This window comes from Elaeis guineensis, chromosome 4 (assembly GCF_000442705.2).
Source record: "Elaeis guineensis isolate ETL-2024a chromosome 4, EG11, whole genome shotgun sequence".
Taxonomy (NCBI): Eukaryota; Viridiplantae; Streptophyta; class Magnoliopsida; order Arecales; family Arecaceae; genus Elaeis; species Elaeis guineensis.
In genome coordinates, this window is record NC_025996.2 from 14,708,525 (window position 1) to 14,724,193 (window position 15,669).

Sequence of the window (15,669 nt, forward strand, 5' to 3'; positions counted from 1 at the left end):
TATTTAATAATAGCATAACAAACAGCTACATACATCATGTATAAGACATTAAATATCATCTTCTATCTAGAACTTCATCTGTAATTTTAAAATTATATTTTAAATTAATATCAAGATAATAATAATTTTTTAAAACTATCAAATAATAGTAAAAAATAATCTATGAAAATAACATATTTTAATAAATTTCATTCAGAGAGAAAGAGAGTTACTTCGGCTTCTCCAAGTCTCCCACCCAACTAAGATGGATCTAGACTTCGCTATTCAGCCGTTCCGAGCCTCCCACCTGATTGAGACTCTTACGAACAAAAAAAGTAAAAAAGAAATATAGGAAAAATCAACGAAAACAAAAGAAAGGTGGAAAAAAAAATTAAAAAGCAAGGCCTTTTCTGCATAGATTTAAAATTTATTTTTCAACAAATCAAAAACAATAAAAATAGTAACATCTTATTGAAATATAATAAAAAATTAATAATGAAAAAATAACAATGAGATTCACAGTCATATCTATCGAGTGCAATCAATAACTTTGTTATGCTGTATTAAATCTCAAGTTTGTATATTAATTTAAGCAATCGTAATCTAATTTCTTTCAAATTTTTTTCTTGACAAAATTTTAACAATGCTTATTTATGTAATTATAATAAAAAATTAAATATTATAAAAAAATTAAACAACTAATTAAAAATATTTTTAAATATATTTTAAAATATTTATAAGATGGATGCCCACGGTTAGGACTATGAAATTAGAATCATTAAAAATATCTTGCTCAAAAATATAAAATTTGATATATTTTTTCTTAAACTTGCCGTACATATCGTGTCCATATGCAAGAATAAAGAAAATAAGTGCAACGTTGATTCTTTTTCCGATTTAGTTTTTACTTTTGCCTGAGAAGAATTCGACTAAATCCAAGTAACAGACACATCCCCTGATACTAAATGAATAAAAAATATAATAAAAAACTAAGTAAAAAAAAACATGCTTTCAACTACTGTAAGCCAAACTGTAAGTATTTTTAACGACTTAATTTATATCTACCTATTCAGGGCCAATGAGAAACTGAAGGCAATGGAACTGACTTTGGCTAAGGGCAAACAAATTCAGGATGACTGTGCTGCTGTCATAAAAAAGCCATGCGCCATGCTTCACTCAACAAAGGAACAGTTACAGGTTAATAGGAAGCAGACCATATTTTTAACCCACCTTGCAGCTAAAACCCTCCCTAAAGGACTCCACCGCCTTCCCTTGAGGCTCTCCACAGAATACTTCTCCTTGGATCCCAGCCAACAGCAATTTCTAAATCAAGAAAAGCTTAAAAATCCTAAGCTCTATCACTATGTATTATTTTCGGATAACATGTTGGCAACAGCAGTTATCGTGAACTCGACTATTTCCAATGCTAAGGCAAGCTGCTTTATTATTACCGCTATTGCCTTTGAAGTATAAGTTGTTGTGTGACTTCACTTAAATTATAAGCAAATTCTCAATGCTTCCTTAGCCCATTCCAAAATACTACACTGGATTTCAGAACATAAATTGGAAAAAACCATCTGAACAAAAATCAGGTGAATATAAAACCTTGCTTTAATTAAAACGGTCAATGGCTGTTCACACTACTATGACCTATATCTTATGTATTTTATACCTTTCTTTGGTACTCATTTTGTATCACATTGATGGATATTCTGAATTGGTTTTGATGTATAGAGTGGTCTGTTGTTTTCTTGAGAGTCCAAGAAAACCTCTTTTTCAGCCCCTATTTACCACTACTTTTGTTTGATCGTTGGCCAAATTATCATATTTTACCCCCTTTTTTCTGTCATGCTCTGACCTAAGCCATGCATTCATTGTCTGCAGAACCATGACAGGCTGCTGTGGAAACTGGGGTACTCTGCCGTCGGGGTTTAATAACATCTTGGAATCATACATTCCCCCTCGATCGATCATGGCATGTGCTTGGCCTGGGGTACAATCCACATGTGGTTCAGAAGAAAATTGAATGGAAGAGGAGAAAGTAGAGGATTCGACTCACAGCAGAAGAGAAAAGCTTCGATTTCTTCTGAATCTAGGCACAGGGTTAGGATTTCATCTTGGACAGGGTTTAAATAGTCGGCAGGGATGGCGGATAGTAGAAAATTTGGAAGGGAAGCTGGCGGAGAAAAAAACCCATCCAGAGCCCGCTCATCTGATCGAGACTCCTGTGATCAGAATGAGCAGGGAAAAATTAACGAAAACATAAGAAGTATTAAAGAAAACAAAAGAAAGGTGAAAAAAATTAAAAGGCAAATCCTTTTCTTATATGGATTGATCATTTTTTTTTTCTTTTTGCTTCTTTTTCCTTTCATTTCTTCTTCTGTTTTGGAGATCTGCCGGAAGGAGAGCACCCGCGAGAGCACATGGGATTTAAGCTACCAATACAAACCCCTCGTCATTGTCTAGCTCAATATCTTTGGAGGCCTAAAGCTAAAAACGAAGACGGAGCCAGGGAGAGGCCTTCTTCCGGGCTCCGGCTTTCGAGAAACGAAGGTGGACCGGCGGGCCACCGGCCCGGCGAACAACCGGAGCGGAGGGGGAGTGTCGAAAAATAAAAAAAAAATGAAAAAAACTTACCGGTGGAGGCCGGGGGGTGGATCGGGACGTCGGAGGCGGAAGCTGGAGGGGGAGTGTCGAAAAACAAAAAAAAAATGAAGAAACTTACCGATGGATGCCGGGGGGTGGACCGGGACGCCGGAGGCGGAGGCTGGACGCCTGGATCGGGACGCCGGAGGCGGGAGGCGGAGGCTGGACCGCGATGCCGGATGCGCGCGAGCGGGGGGCCTCCTGGGAGCGGGGGGCCTAAGGTAAGGGCTTCGGTGGCCTTACCTTCAGCCGTCCCTGTGTGTCAGGTAAACTGAGATTCGTGACTTGCACATGAACCTCATTTAAATAAACTACAATAGGTTGTGGCTACGGCCAAGGGTTTGCCAAACCCACTTGCAGCTTACACTAATTTGAAGGATGGTAGGATTCTAGTTGAGACATCCCAATGATAACCCTATTTTGCATGGCAGGAATTACATGTACTGCCTCATTAATGTAGGTCATTAATGGCTCCTTTCACAAGATAATGACGATGATGAAAATGATGATAACAGTAATGATGATAAAAATGAGTCCGATAAGACCGGAAAGTGATCAAGCTATGTTGTAATTGAATTATTAGGTTAGATCTTGAGTTTTATGTCTCACCTAATTTCACTAGCCTAGGGATCCTTCCATTCAAACCCCGTTCCTTTCGTTTTTAGAAATGCTAGGCATAGCTTTTGAAGCATTTTGATGCCCCGGCCTCCTTCGTGACTCCTTCCTACTTTATTCTGACAAAGCCTGGGGGTGGTGGTGGGGCCTCGTCACCTATCAGCTCAAATACAAAATTGGACGGCATGCAAATTTTTTTTTTTTTTTTATTGACTCCATGCGGGGTCAATCACCATGCGCAATGCGGCGCATAAAATATTTTTCTTTCACAAAAAAATTTTTTTTTCACCAATTTCGATTGCACGCTATCTAGTGTCCATATGCTACTTAGACCATCAGTCTTCTCTTTTTTACAACACAAAGGCGATGTAAGCCTCCCTTAAAAATCAAAGATCACAAGTGTCCTTTGTTGCTTGCATCGCTTTCTAGGTTACCGGTCACATGATGCTTCTTTAAAAGCATGGACAATTTCAATTGCCACAGTATTTATTTGGCTATTAGTATGGAACAATTTGAAACCAGGGCTCCAATTTGTGCCAGTTCGTTGTTTCATTTACAGGAAATCACTACAAGCAATCTTGTAACTTATAAGAAGCTTCGCAATTATCCCGGTGAGGGACATGAAGAAGACTATGCGTGACTAACGTTATCTTATTGCCTTCATCAACCAAGATGGGTTAGTTAGCACCACGAAACTAACTCTGCATGCATAAAGTGTACCAATGGAGCAGTACAACTATTAGAAAGTGATTGTTAGGCATCGAAAGAAAGAAAATAGTAGGTTTCGGTGGACCAAACTGCCACAAAAAGAGCATTGTAAAGAGTCTCACCTCATTCATTCTTTATTGCTTTGATTCAATTGCAGTGTTTTGTTAGTCATGGGCACCTGTTTCAAATGAAACTACCAACTTGGATATAATTAAACTGACCCATGTCTTGTAGTTTCACTCCTCTGGCTTCAATTTAGAAATATTATTGAGATGCATGGTCAAACTAGCTCCATAAAAGAAATTTCCTATCTATCTCATTTGGATTTGGTTGAAAAGGAAGCATACAATTTTAAATTTTGACTGGATTTGTTCGGTGATGTGCTTCTTTCAAGGAGTTGTTTACCACATAGAAAACTGTAGATCTACTAATATATAGCAGCCAAAAATTGGTAAATGCATTCGCTAAACTAAACAGATAGATTGTAACCAAGTCACCATGATCATATCTCCTTTCACCCACACCTCAGTGAACTCCAGTTTCCTGAGATCCAAGAATCACCCATTTTGACAACGAGTTTTTGCAAACCCAGAACTGGCATTTAATATTCCTACAGACTAATCAAGAGTCCATTATTATGCTTACTTTGATGATGGAACCATTCAAAATTAGATAATCAAATATAAGCATAATATTCCTATATATGTGCTCATTAGTACGGACATACTATAGTGAGACGAATAAGCATATCATTTAAAAAATCGACTTCAGATCACACGGGTATGAGTCAAATATTTGAAAGGTGGAAATTGTATTCATATTAAAGAGGTAGAAAACATGAACCTTGTAATCAGAGAAGGAAAATGATATTTAATTTTCACAAAACAATAAAGGGGGGAAGTAAATATACCTCAGAAAAGCAACCTAGGATGTACATCAGAACAAACGTTATCAAATATCCATGAACATTCTTTTGGCTGCTAGTGATGATAATCCAGCGTCTGTGGTCAAGAACTTGACAAACATTAAGAAAACTTGATAAGAATGTGCTGCTGACATGAACCATGGGGATATTAATGTCATCTTGTTCTTCTTCTATTTCTTCTACGACATTCAAAGCAGTCTGAACATGTGTAGTAAGTTTTGATCTTGCTCTCCTTGTTTGTTTGGAGCTTGCTAGGTGGAACATTAAGGTCCTCCATGAGTATTTGGCGCAGTTTCTGGTTCTCCTCCATCAACTCCTCAATGACTTGTTGATGTTTCAGTAACTGATTGCAAAAGAAAGCTGGATATATTGAGCTTGCACTAATAAGCCCGCATGGAAAGATGAAAATGACTCTTCAATGAATCATAACAACCACATCAGTTTTATCAGCAGAAGCTCCTTTTTACAAAACTAAAAGAAATTAAATCTACTTTCACAACTAAGGACAGCACTTAAATAACTTTATCTGCTAGGGAATTTTAATCTCTGAGTGAGACAATGGATTGGTTATCTCACAGTATAAACCAGACTTGCAAGATTAAAAACAGAGCTGTGAGAAGTCAAACGTTTTGAGCAAACAAAGGATTTCTTCTGAGACAGATTTTGAGGTGGCAAAGTAGCCAGATGTATTTGAAACTGGGACTTAGAAGTACCTTGTTCAGTTTCATTACCAGTAGTTGTCTACTAATAACTATAAGGAAAACCATAATTATAAAAAACTTACAATTTGTAGCACGTTATTTTCTGATCGTAGATTCCCAGCCTACAAAAGAGCATTGGTCGGATTATGTTGCATCCACGACAAAGATTAATTACATTTATCTCCAGAATTACCACTGATGATTTATCCTACAAATGCCAATTGCAAGAAATAGAAGACAAATTATGAGGTTCTTATGCAGCATGGATACTTTGCAAATTCAGATAGATCAACTAAATTATTGTACAGCATCTACAAGTTATCTCAAAGGCAAAGAAAAATAAGTGTCTCCTCAGTTAATGTAGTCAAATTTAGTGGAAACCTTTTCATCAGTTCTGGTCAGCATCATTTCTTCCCTTTTATTTTATTTTATTTTATTTTATTTTTTGTGTGCGTGCGTGCGTGTGTGTGCGTGCGTGTGCGCGCGTGTGTGCAATGACTGTTTAAACAATAAAAGAGCTTTTATCCTTTTCTTAGAAACTGCCTTTTCCTTTTAAAAGCATAAATAGAAAAATTAATAGCTTGACATTGCCTTACATATTTGTCAAGGATGGAAACAGATGATATAACCACTGGAGAGTGCTGAGTATATTTTTTGCAGAACCCTCAACAATGAAAACAAGGTAAATAGAGATGAACAAAACAAAAGAGGTGGCATGCATCAAGAAGTTGTGCGCTGGGTCTGATTACCTTTTGAAATTTAGAACGTCATAATAGAAAGCATGCTGGATTTTTATTTGCTCCATGATATGACATCAACAAAGAATAAGCACCACAGCTACATGCATGAATACTTTCATTTACCATAACTAACAGCTTTTGTGGTCCATTTTCCCATATTGGAAAACAAATTTAAACATAAGAAACTAACTTGAGAAAGGTAAATGAGAAGAAAATTACTGATGATCATTGTATTCTAGTAAGAGAAAATTATCTTCAAAGCTCAATTAGTAACATATAAACTCAGAAAACAAACAAAGGTTTTCTGGCTGTGGATATGATTATGGCACCCAAATTGATGTAAGACATATATTCACCAAACTAAGTGTTTCATATGTGCCTTGTTCTACAAGTGCAAAACCTTCATCCCTTTCTAAATATGTATTTCATGGTCAATACCAAGTTAATATTTGATCAGTTTATGTCAGTTTAATGAACTTGCAATAAAATCATTTTAGACATTGCAAACATTGTTTTTGGTGAAGGACAACTTGAGCAAATATTATCAGCTAAACCCAGGATGAAGGAAACAAATAAACGGTCCCCAATATTTTCTGGTGGCTTAAAGAACACACCAAGGTAAAGCATAATCTTAAGTATACTTTTCCTAAAGGTTTCAGGTGGTTTGCTGGCAAATTCTCTTGGTCAGTGTATGAGAGACCTGGGAGCAATACTGCCTTGGTGGGGATTGGAAAATCTAGATGTACTAGGTCAAGGGCTACGGGCTACCCCAAGTTTGCAGCTAAAAATTGCCAACGGGCCTTATTTACCAGAATGATAATATTCCCTACTTCCTGTTATATATGCCCCTAATTTATCAAACCTTTCAGCACAAGATTCCACAGGATATAAAACTAAATAAGCTGAGTTAAAACCATTATCCTAATAGAAAATCGAGAGTGTAAGCTGAAAACAATAAATGCCATCTTACACATACCACTTCATTTAGCCCCATCTCCTCATCATTTCTGAAAAGTGGATTCTGCAAGAAATTGTTGATAACCTTTTCAGTGTGACTTCCAATTGATTTTTCTGACATGGTCCTGTTTGATTCATAAGAATTATGTGTAGGTTCCTGATGGGGAGATTCATCAAATCTTGCATGTTGAAAGGTGCTCCCCGTAGTTTCAGATTCCAGATCCAAAACACTACCGCTTGAGGATTGCACTTTTTTATCAAAAGTCCCATTTAGCATAGTAATGCTGCTTTGAGCAGATCCTGGGATGATGCTTGGGGCAGAAGATAAACCAGGAACAGAACCCACATTCATCATGATCTTAGACATCATTTGCTGAAAACATGAAAGGAGTGTTAATAGAAACACAAAGAGAACCACTTATAAATGCATCATAGGAAAATTGTTGACACCTCAAGAGAAGATTGGATCAGATGAACCACTCCAGGCTTCAAGGCAAGTCCTGTCATGGACACATCAAGAGTTAGTGTCAAACTGTAAAACATGTAGAATTTCTTGCGCATCTGGTGCATTAGTTCAAACAAGTATTAGCAAGCATGCAAACACTAAAACACAGTTGCATCTGAACCACTATCAAACATCCATGAGAATTCAGGTTATATGGACAGTAGACTAATTAATATCAGGTTAACGATGGAGTTGCCACCTTGGTCATTTGACTACTGACATCTTCTTAGCTGAAGATCCTTTTGGCTGGCATTATAGACATTATTGCAGGATCCCAAACATCACTAGTCATAAAAATCATAAATTTAGCCAGCCCATGTAGTTGGGATAAGGCTTGATGGTTATGGTGATCATGATTTTGAAGCTTAACCTCATATCAATGTTCGAGAACTTAGTTTCGTTTTCCGTTTCGGCCAAGCTAAATGAGTCTCTTTTTCTTTTTCTTTTTTTTTTGACAATTTTCAGCAGCTTGGTGATCTTGACTCCAATTTTGACAGGTCCATTTTACAACATAGAAAATAAAGATATCAATTAAAATTAGAAAAAAGAACCAAAAGTAATAGAAAAATAAACTAAGTCCACAGAACACACTAGAAATCATTTTAAAATGTATAATCTTGTTTTGGATTTTGGATATACTAAACTACTAACTCACAGGTTTTGCACTTAGAAAAAAAAATATTTTTTTAAAAAATATAGTACGTTTAAGAAATGCTTAGAAGATACAATATTACTTTGTGTTTTGCTGGCAATCCAACATAAGCCTATCAGATTTGAGATTTAGAATAACCAGACCTATGTCAAAACTATATTTCCCTTCAAATCTTGCTGGAAAATAATGTTTTGACTTTTGATGCACTTAGATCTCCTGAAAATCAGAAAAAAACTAAGTTCAATCTACAGAGAATGCTCCCAAGATTGAAAGAAATGAACAAATTGGCGTGCATAGCTCATGCATACAATGAATTTGGTCCTTGAACAAAAAGGCCCCTAAAGATTTTACAGACAACTTAAAAAAAAAAAAAAGAAAAGAAAAGAAAAGGGTTTGGCTGTACGTGTTGTTCAGTCTAGGTCATATTCTTCTTGGGTGAACAAAAGCAACCAAACAGGCCCTTAAGTTTTAAAATTCTGAAAAACTGAAGGAACGAGCTTTTATATCAGAGGCTTGAGTTTTCGCCAATCAAGCCTATGATCATGTTTACTTAAATTTTGTATTCAACTATAGGTCAGGATTTCAGAAAAATAAAGTGCCAAGAGCAAAAAAGAGATAAGAAAGAGCATAGAAAAAAGAGAAGAGATTAGACTCAACAATACATAACAGAACTGGAGTTCTTTTTCAGATCTGTAAGAAAAGTAATACATCAAAGAATTGTTAGACAAATTTCATATCAATGAGAAGCAAAAAAGGGCAAGGAGGGAACAAAGAAGTCACCAAAAAGAAAATAGGTTTAAGAATTCTATCATTGATAATATGGAGACAGAGGAGTGAAAATTGCTGGTTTCCTTCCCGTCTGCAGCTAAGGCTGAAATGCCAGAAGGTGCATTGACAGAAGAAAGAAGATAGCAAATATACAAATTTACATATACATACCTACAAAAATAGATACATGAATATATGTACATATGTGCGTACAAACAAGTACTTACATACATATATATATATACGTATATGTACATATGTATGTACACACATACATACATGCATAGAGAGAGAGTAAGCGAAGGAGGGAGAGAGATGTTGCTGCTTGAAGAAGAGAGAGAAGAAACACAAGGCTGTAAGAAGAGGAAAAATAGGGGAGCTACTGGGACGAATGGCTAGGAAGTGGAAGGGGAAAAGAAAATAAAGAGATTCCATGTAACCTTAAATTTCAACCATCCCTGTTCGAACTTTCCCCTTGGATAATTATCATGTAAGACCCCTTATTACTAGGTTGAAGGTCTGTCCATTTTAGTTTTAAATTAATGTAATGATATTTAACTCCATTCATTATTAAGTGTCCCTCTGCTCTTTGCATAACTTATTCTGACCTGATAGCCTTGAGAATCACAAGTGCATACAATAAACCTCTAACAAGGCTATAGCATTTCAAAATCCTTTAATACCAATTCTTGATGGAGAATTTTAGTAAGCAGTGACTTGTACCAGAAATTTCATCTCTAGTTTTCAAACATTTTACCATGACAAATTCCATCCATGACAAATAAATATAACTTCCTCCAAGATATACAAGTCCTGCAGATTAGACAACAGCTGTTACAGCTCAACAATCAGTTAACTGTCCAAGGCCCAGGAGTCATCATAACTTGATAGGTATTATAAATCTGGTCACCAAATGTGCACGATAACATCTATTTCATGTTGTGTTTAATCATCCACTGGATATGCTTCCTATTCAGAATCATTCTCTTCTTCCTTCTCTCATTGATCTAGTAGATTTAACCGTTCTATGAACTTCAAGGGCATTTTGCTCACATTTGAAACAATATAAGATGGGGAGAACTGAGTCACAGATTTCTCTGCATTCAGCAATGAAATTCTGGTTGAAAATGGAAGTGCCTAGCATACATACCCTGATGCATCACCTTAAGCATGATCTATTTGCAAAGAACCAGATGATGATGATGATGAAAGAAACGATTTTGCATTTTGAATGAGAAACAAGATGAGCCACAATAAGCTCTTCATTCTCACATCTATCCTTTCTATGCAACAATTTATGGACATTGTATTGTTTTATTGCACAAAGCAAGCGCATGTTGCGAATTGTGAAACTTTTGCTAATGAATCTGATGATAATCATATTTGAGGGCGGGGGATGGGGTGGGTGGGTGTGGGGGAGGGGTTTGGGGGGAGGGGGCACACTATTCCACCAAGCTTTTCTCAGACATACGTGTTATTTATCTTTTCTGATACCAAATTCCACTGAGTAAAAATATACATAAGTTTAAGATTGCAAACTTAAATTCAACCATCTCTTTATATTCAAAGAAATAAATATTCCATCTTCACGTGACTTATTCCCTTTACCTTCCTTCTCCCCTACTTCATTTTTCTTTCTCCTATTTTAAGTATAAAGACATGACAGATTCCTGGCCAAGCAGCACAAGCACTGTTTGGAACGAGATGCCTTGTTCCTGTCCTCCCAAAATCAAGAAGTGAAGTAACCTCTTCTTTATCTAAATCAAATTCCTTTTCTCTATGTTAGTGTCCCATGTAGAAAAGAACTGGGCAATGTAATATTTTTCCGAATTCAAAAAAACAACAGCCCTTGCTAAAACACAGATTTATTAAAAATTGTGTCCTGATTTTGTGTGTCATTCCTGATAATGATTCAAGTAGTTCACAATTCCTAGTTTTTTTCCTCTTTTCTAACTCCATTTCTAATTTACCAACTCATATCTTCCATAAATATAGTTTGTGTGGCTCCATACTAGCAGCCCACACTGCACGTACATTTCGCAATTCGAAACAGAGACATTTTGTCATATGAACATAAAGTGTTCATCTCAGGATAGGCAAAATCAATTAGCAATAGAGTTAGACTAGTATTTTCCATTGGTTCACATCAAATGTTCTGGATCCTTCATTTTCTGCAATAGTTTCACTATTATGCATCACCTGATCTGTTTTTAGCAATTTAAGAAGTTTTAAGTTGATATCTTGACAACCTTAAAACAGCAGAAATAGCAAAATATGCAAAACGAAAAATTCTCAGCTTACTCCAAATCCATTTTGTATCCACAGAAAACCAACAAAAATATTTAATGATTCACAAACCTAGAAGTGCTTTCATTCTCATTAAAGTCCAAACTGTGCAGCAAATGATATATTCTTTGAGCCACTTGTAAAGTAGGAGACGTGCAAAAAGCAGTCCAAATAGAAACTTTCATTACCTAGAAAGCATGCTTGGTACCATGCAACTAAGTTCTAGCTTACCAAATATACACAAATGTATGCACAGAAACACCTGAATTAAGATTACAGATAGTGTGCATGTCATTGAAGGAAATAATATTTTCACATGCAGAACAACTGAGATGGAACAGGAAACAAAGGGATTGAAAGAAAAGTTCTACAACGCACTAGTAGACTACCAAAAGGCCTAGTATAACACATACCTACTCCAAAGCCATGGCCAACACCAACCCCACATCCAATACCTGCTTCAATGTTCTTCATCCCCAACTTCTTTAGCTGATCAACAAGTAGCAGACAGTGAGAATTTATATGATTTCAGCCCTTAAGATATAACAAAAATATGAACTAGATCAATGTGCTGACAGAGCCATTAACATGTCTTCCAACTCCAGAAAAAGCATCTGTTGCACCTCTTGTGGCACTCATGACTTGCTGCAGTACTGGTATGGCACCTGATCAAAGCAGGGTGAATATTCATTTGTGGGAAAACTACCACATCAACACCAAATGATAAAGCAAAAAATTGAAGTATAAACATGGAGGCAAATGTGACTGCTAATCAAGCACAATATCTAAATTCTATCTGCATTTTTGGAACATAGAGAATTGATAAATGATTAGAACTTATTACACAGAACAAAAGGTTAATTGAAAGTGCAAGAATTTCTGTGTGAATAAAAAATAGAGAAGAAACAATTTCCAAGTACCAGAAATATATAAATGCAAATAAGCTCGACAATTATAATTATCAAGCATGAACCAAAAAAATTGTTTCTGTAAAAAGGGAATGATCATGGTGCAATAGTCAAAATCATGAAGGTTCTATGGAGGCTTGATCAGACATCTGTGACAGACTTTTGACCTGATGTCAACCCTCTATGAATTGGTGTCTAATTTAAAAAGATGTGAAATCGAAACCTACATGGCTAGTAGTGAGATCTAATTTGTTGGTAGTAAATTTACACTTTAGAAACCAATCAGCTAACCTCTAAGATTTTTCCTGAACTGGGAAATAATGTAGAACGTAAGGAAGAATGTCAGTGTTGATATCCGAATTTGAAAATGTTTCTGAGACACAAACAATAAGCCAAAGAGGCAGATGCAGATGACAAGAATAAGATATTTTCACACAGTCTTACAGAAACCCAATCTACACAAAGGATACCACATGAGGAGTTATCACGAAATTGCAGAAACTTTTCGGCAATTAAAAATTTCTGGAGCAATTACAGGAAGCAAGTGGAGAATGTCCAAGTAAAATCAGCATTGGAATTACTGTTAGTGCAACATAACGCATGATGGAAAATAAACACTCCATGCCTTCCGTGGTGTAAGCTACAGTCAATATATGCAGAATCAATGACAGTGGCTCTCAATGTTTCAGAAGGCATAACAAAATTAACAAAAAATTCAGAAAGAAAATATTGCTAGCTATTTTAATATATTTGTAATTGTGGGATGTACAGAAGAGACAGAGTATTTGAATTGAAACATGCCTAATATCTTCTAGTAGATCTTCAGTGCTTCCTCTGGTAATTGAATAAGCACTTAATTTTGACACCACTGTGAGTTATTGTCAGTCTCGTCAAGCTGGTACCCTTCCATGATTCAGAGGCAGAAAAACATGCTTCTATAGTTCAATAAAATTACAATATTTGTACATGCTATCAACTGCAAATAAAGAAAATACTTTATGATGTCTTTTAAAGTAATGAGTCAAAAATTTATATAGTTTCCATAGTGGTCACCATCATTTTGAATACAAAATCCAACTAATAAGCCACTTCTGCTTGCGTCATACTTCATGAGATCAATCTGAAGCTCGTTGGTGATAATTACGTTGTGTTCATGAAGTGAATAACAGTTGAAACATAATCTAATGGCCTAAGTATACCAAACAATGAAGTTAACAAACGGGATTGCCTGCATATTAGAAATCTTGGCTCACATAAATCAACTTCACGAAAACCATAAATTAGAAATGCATACTACATGTCCATGAATTGACATGCAAACTTAAACATCACGAAATGCGATGTAAGTCAAGCTTCGCTTCATGCACATAACGCGTTCGCGAAATCTCCTCATAGAGAAAAGACCAGAACAATCACCCATTCAAACAGTACATCGGCATTTCCCGGTATAGTTGGCTGAGTTATCTTCGCCCTTTCCTTTGAACAAAATTCCCAAGTCCATCACCTAATGGAAGTGTTTGTTGGGGTTTAAGGGGTGGAGAGAGTACTTTACCTAGATATATGGGCCGGCCAACGCCGATACCAATCCCACAACCCGCGCCGAATCCCGTAAAGACCTGGAAAACCTTGAGGCTGAAGGGATTCTCCATCCGGAAAGCCGAGCTTCTTCGGGCACCGATGGCGGTATCCATTTGATTAGACCTTCACCGAGCTGGAAAGCTCATTCGGGCCTCGTGCCGATATGTCACCGGCCGGAATAAAGGAATGAGCCAAGGCGTGCCCAGGCCTTCTTTTTCTTTCTTTCCTTTTTTTTTTTTCCGGGTACATACGGGATCAGAGGCCCCAAACAAAAACGGAACAAAAACACAAACAAGGGAAAAGAAAAATTACAAACCGAGAAACGAAACTCGATTCCCTTTCCTAATTTACGTGCAAATCATCGGTGAAACCAAAACAATGATCGTTTGCCTAGGATGTAATACTGTTAGAAGGCTTGATTGCGTGGCCCAATGGCACCTCCACCCCGTGTGAGAAGGTTTTGAGCGTGGATGAATTCACGAGTTTGGTCTGTATCTTCCGCACACACTGAAAGAATGATTCCTCAATCGTCAGATTGTGCAATACCTGCTTCAAGATATGTGTAGATAATTGGGCCACCTCCTAGGGCCGACTTAAAGGTAAGACCATTAAAGTCCTTATTTTAGACCCCCCGAACCCTCTGCCATCTGTCTCCATTGTGTCCAGTCGTTCACTCACGAGAAGATGAATGACGTCGAAGATAGAGACGACGAGATTAGAGACGATGAGATGGGAGATGGAGAATGTCCATCTCTAACATATATCAGGACCATCTTCTCGTCGGAGATGGCAAGACAGGAGTCACGACCTCACGGGACTTGAGAGTGGTTCTTGATAAGGAGGCGGTCATCGGTGGAGAAGAACAGATGCCCATCAGAACTGCAGGCGAAGAGTCCGCAATTTGAATGGTGGGGTCACTAGAGAGCTTGCAAAGGGAGGCTTCAAGATGGGTGAGGGTGACACTGACGAGGAGGCCATCGAAAGCACGAGCGGCACCACCGTTGATGGAGAGGATGCGGATCCATCCGACGACAGCGGTCTGGCTTGAGGGGCGTCTCCCGGTCTCCAGCGGTAGATATTCCAAACTTGAGGGACGTCTTTGACAGCGGGGGGTTTCGGGCTTCCAGCAGCTGAGTGGTGGCAAAGAAGATGGAAGGGTGCGATGGTCAGTTTTTTTTTTTCTTTTCGAAATTGCGATACACATGGCAAACGATGCAGTTATTATGCGGTCTCTGATTTTTTCCAACCCTCACCCGTCCCAGAAAGTGCAAGCTCGAGTTCAAGGTTGTTGAGCCCCTCCCACCCTCCGTCTAGCTTAGCGAGATCATTGAGGAGCTCAAGGCCCACGATGGCTCCGATCCTAAAAAACCCCTCCTCATGGCCATCAAGGGCTAGATCTACCGCGTCATCCAGAGTAGATCGATCTCTATCCCTCTTTCTCTCTTTTCATCATCTTTCTTTTATTTCTAATCAGATTTGATAATTTTTTCGTTCCATGCTGTTTCATATTTTTTTTTAACTTTTTTTTTTTATCAAAATCAGTTTCTCATCCGTTACTTTTAGATTTTTAATCTCTATCAGTCTTTTTGTTTGGGTACTTCACGAGGATTCTAGTATTGTGGTCGAAGATATGGCTTAGTTTTGGTTCGGTTTTGATCAGTAAATTTTTTTTTTTTTTGGGAAACAGAGGAGGAAGTGAGC

The 15,669-nt window shown here is 37.3% G+C and overlaps 1 protein-coding gene across 9 annotated transcripts; it reads right to left on the reverse strand.

The window, feature by feature from the left end:
• Positions 1-4,731: 4,731 nt before the first annotated feature.
• LOC140857151 (uncharacterized) lies at positions 4,732-14,498 on the reverse strand. 9 transcript variants are annotated; one of them, XM_073255631.1, is made up of 7 exons: positions 13,943-14,498; positions 12,071-12,147; positions 11,896-11,971; positions 7,722-7,771; positions 7,291-7,644; positions 5,658-5,782; positions 4,732-5,286 (listed from the first exon to the last, which is right to left on the reverse strand). In XM_073255631.1, exons 1-7 carry the CDS (start codon positions 14,079-14,081, stop codon positions 5,028-5,030), a joined length of 1,080 nt encoding a protein of 359 aa, XP_073111732.1. In that variant the 5' UTR covers positions 14,082-14,498; the 3' UTR covers positions 4,732-5,027. The 9 variants fall into 9 exon arrangements, with proteins under 9 accessions (XP_073111732.1, XP_073111731.1, XP_073111737.1 ...); XM_073255630.1 differs by having other exon boundaries at positions 12,059-12,147; positions 13,943-14,493; XM_073255636.1 differs by having other exon boundaries at positions 4,732-5,216; positions 12,059-12,147; positions 13,943-14,489.
• Positions 14,499-15,669: the final 1,171 nt, after the last annotated feature.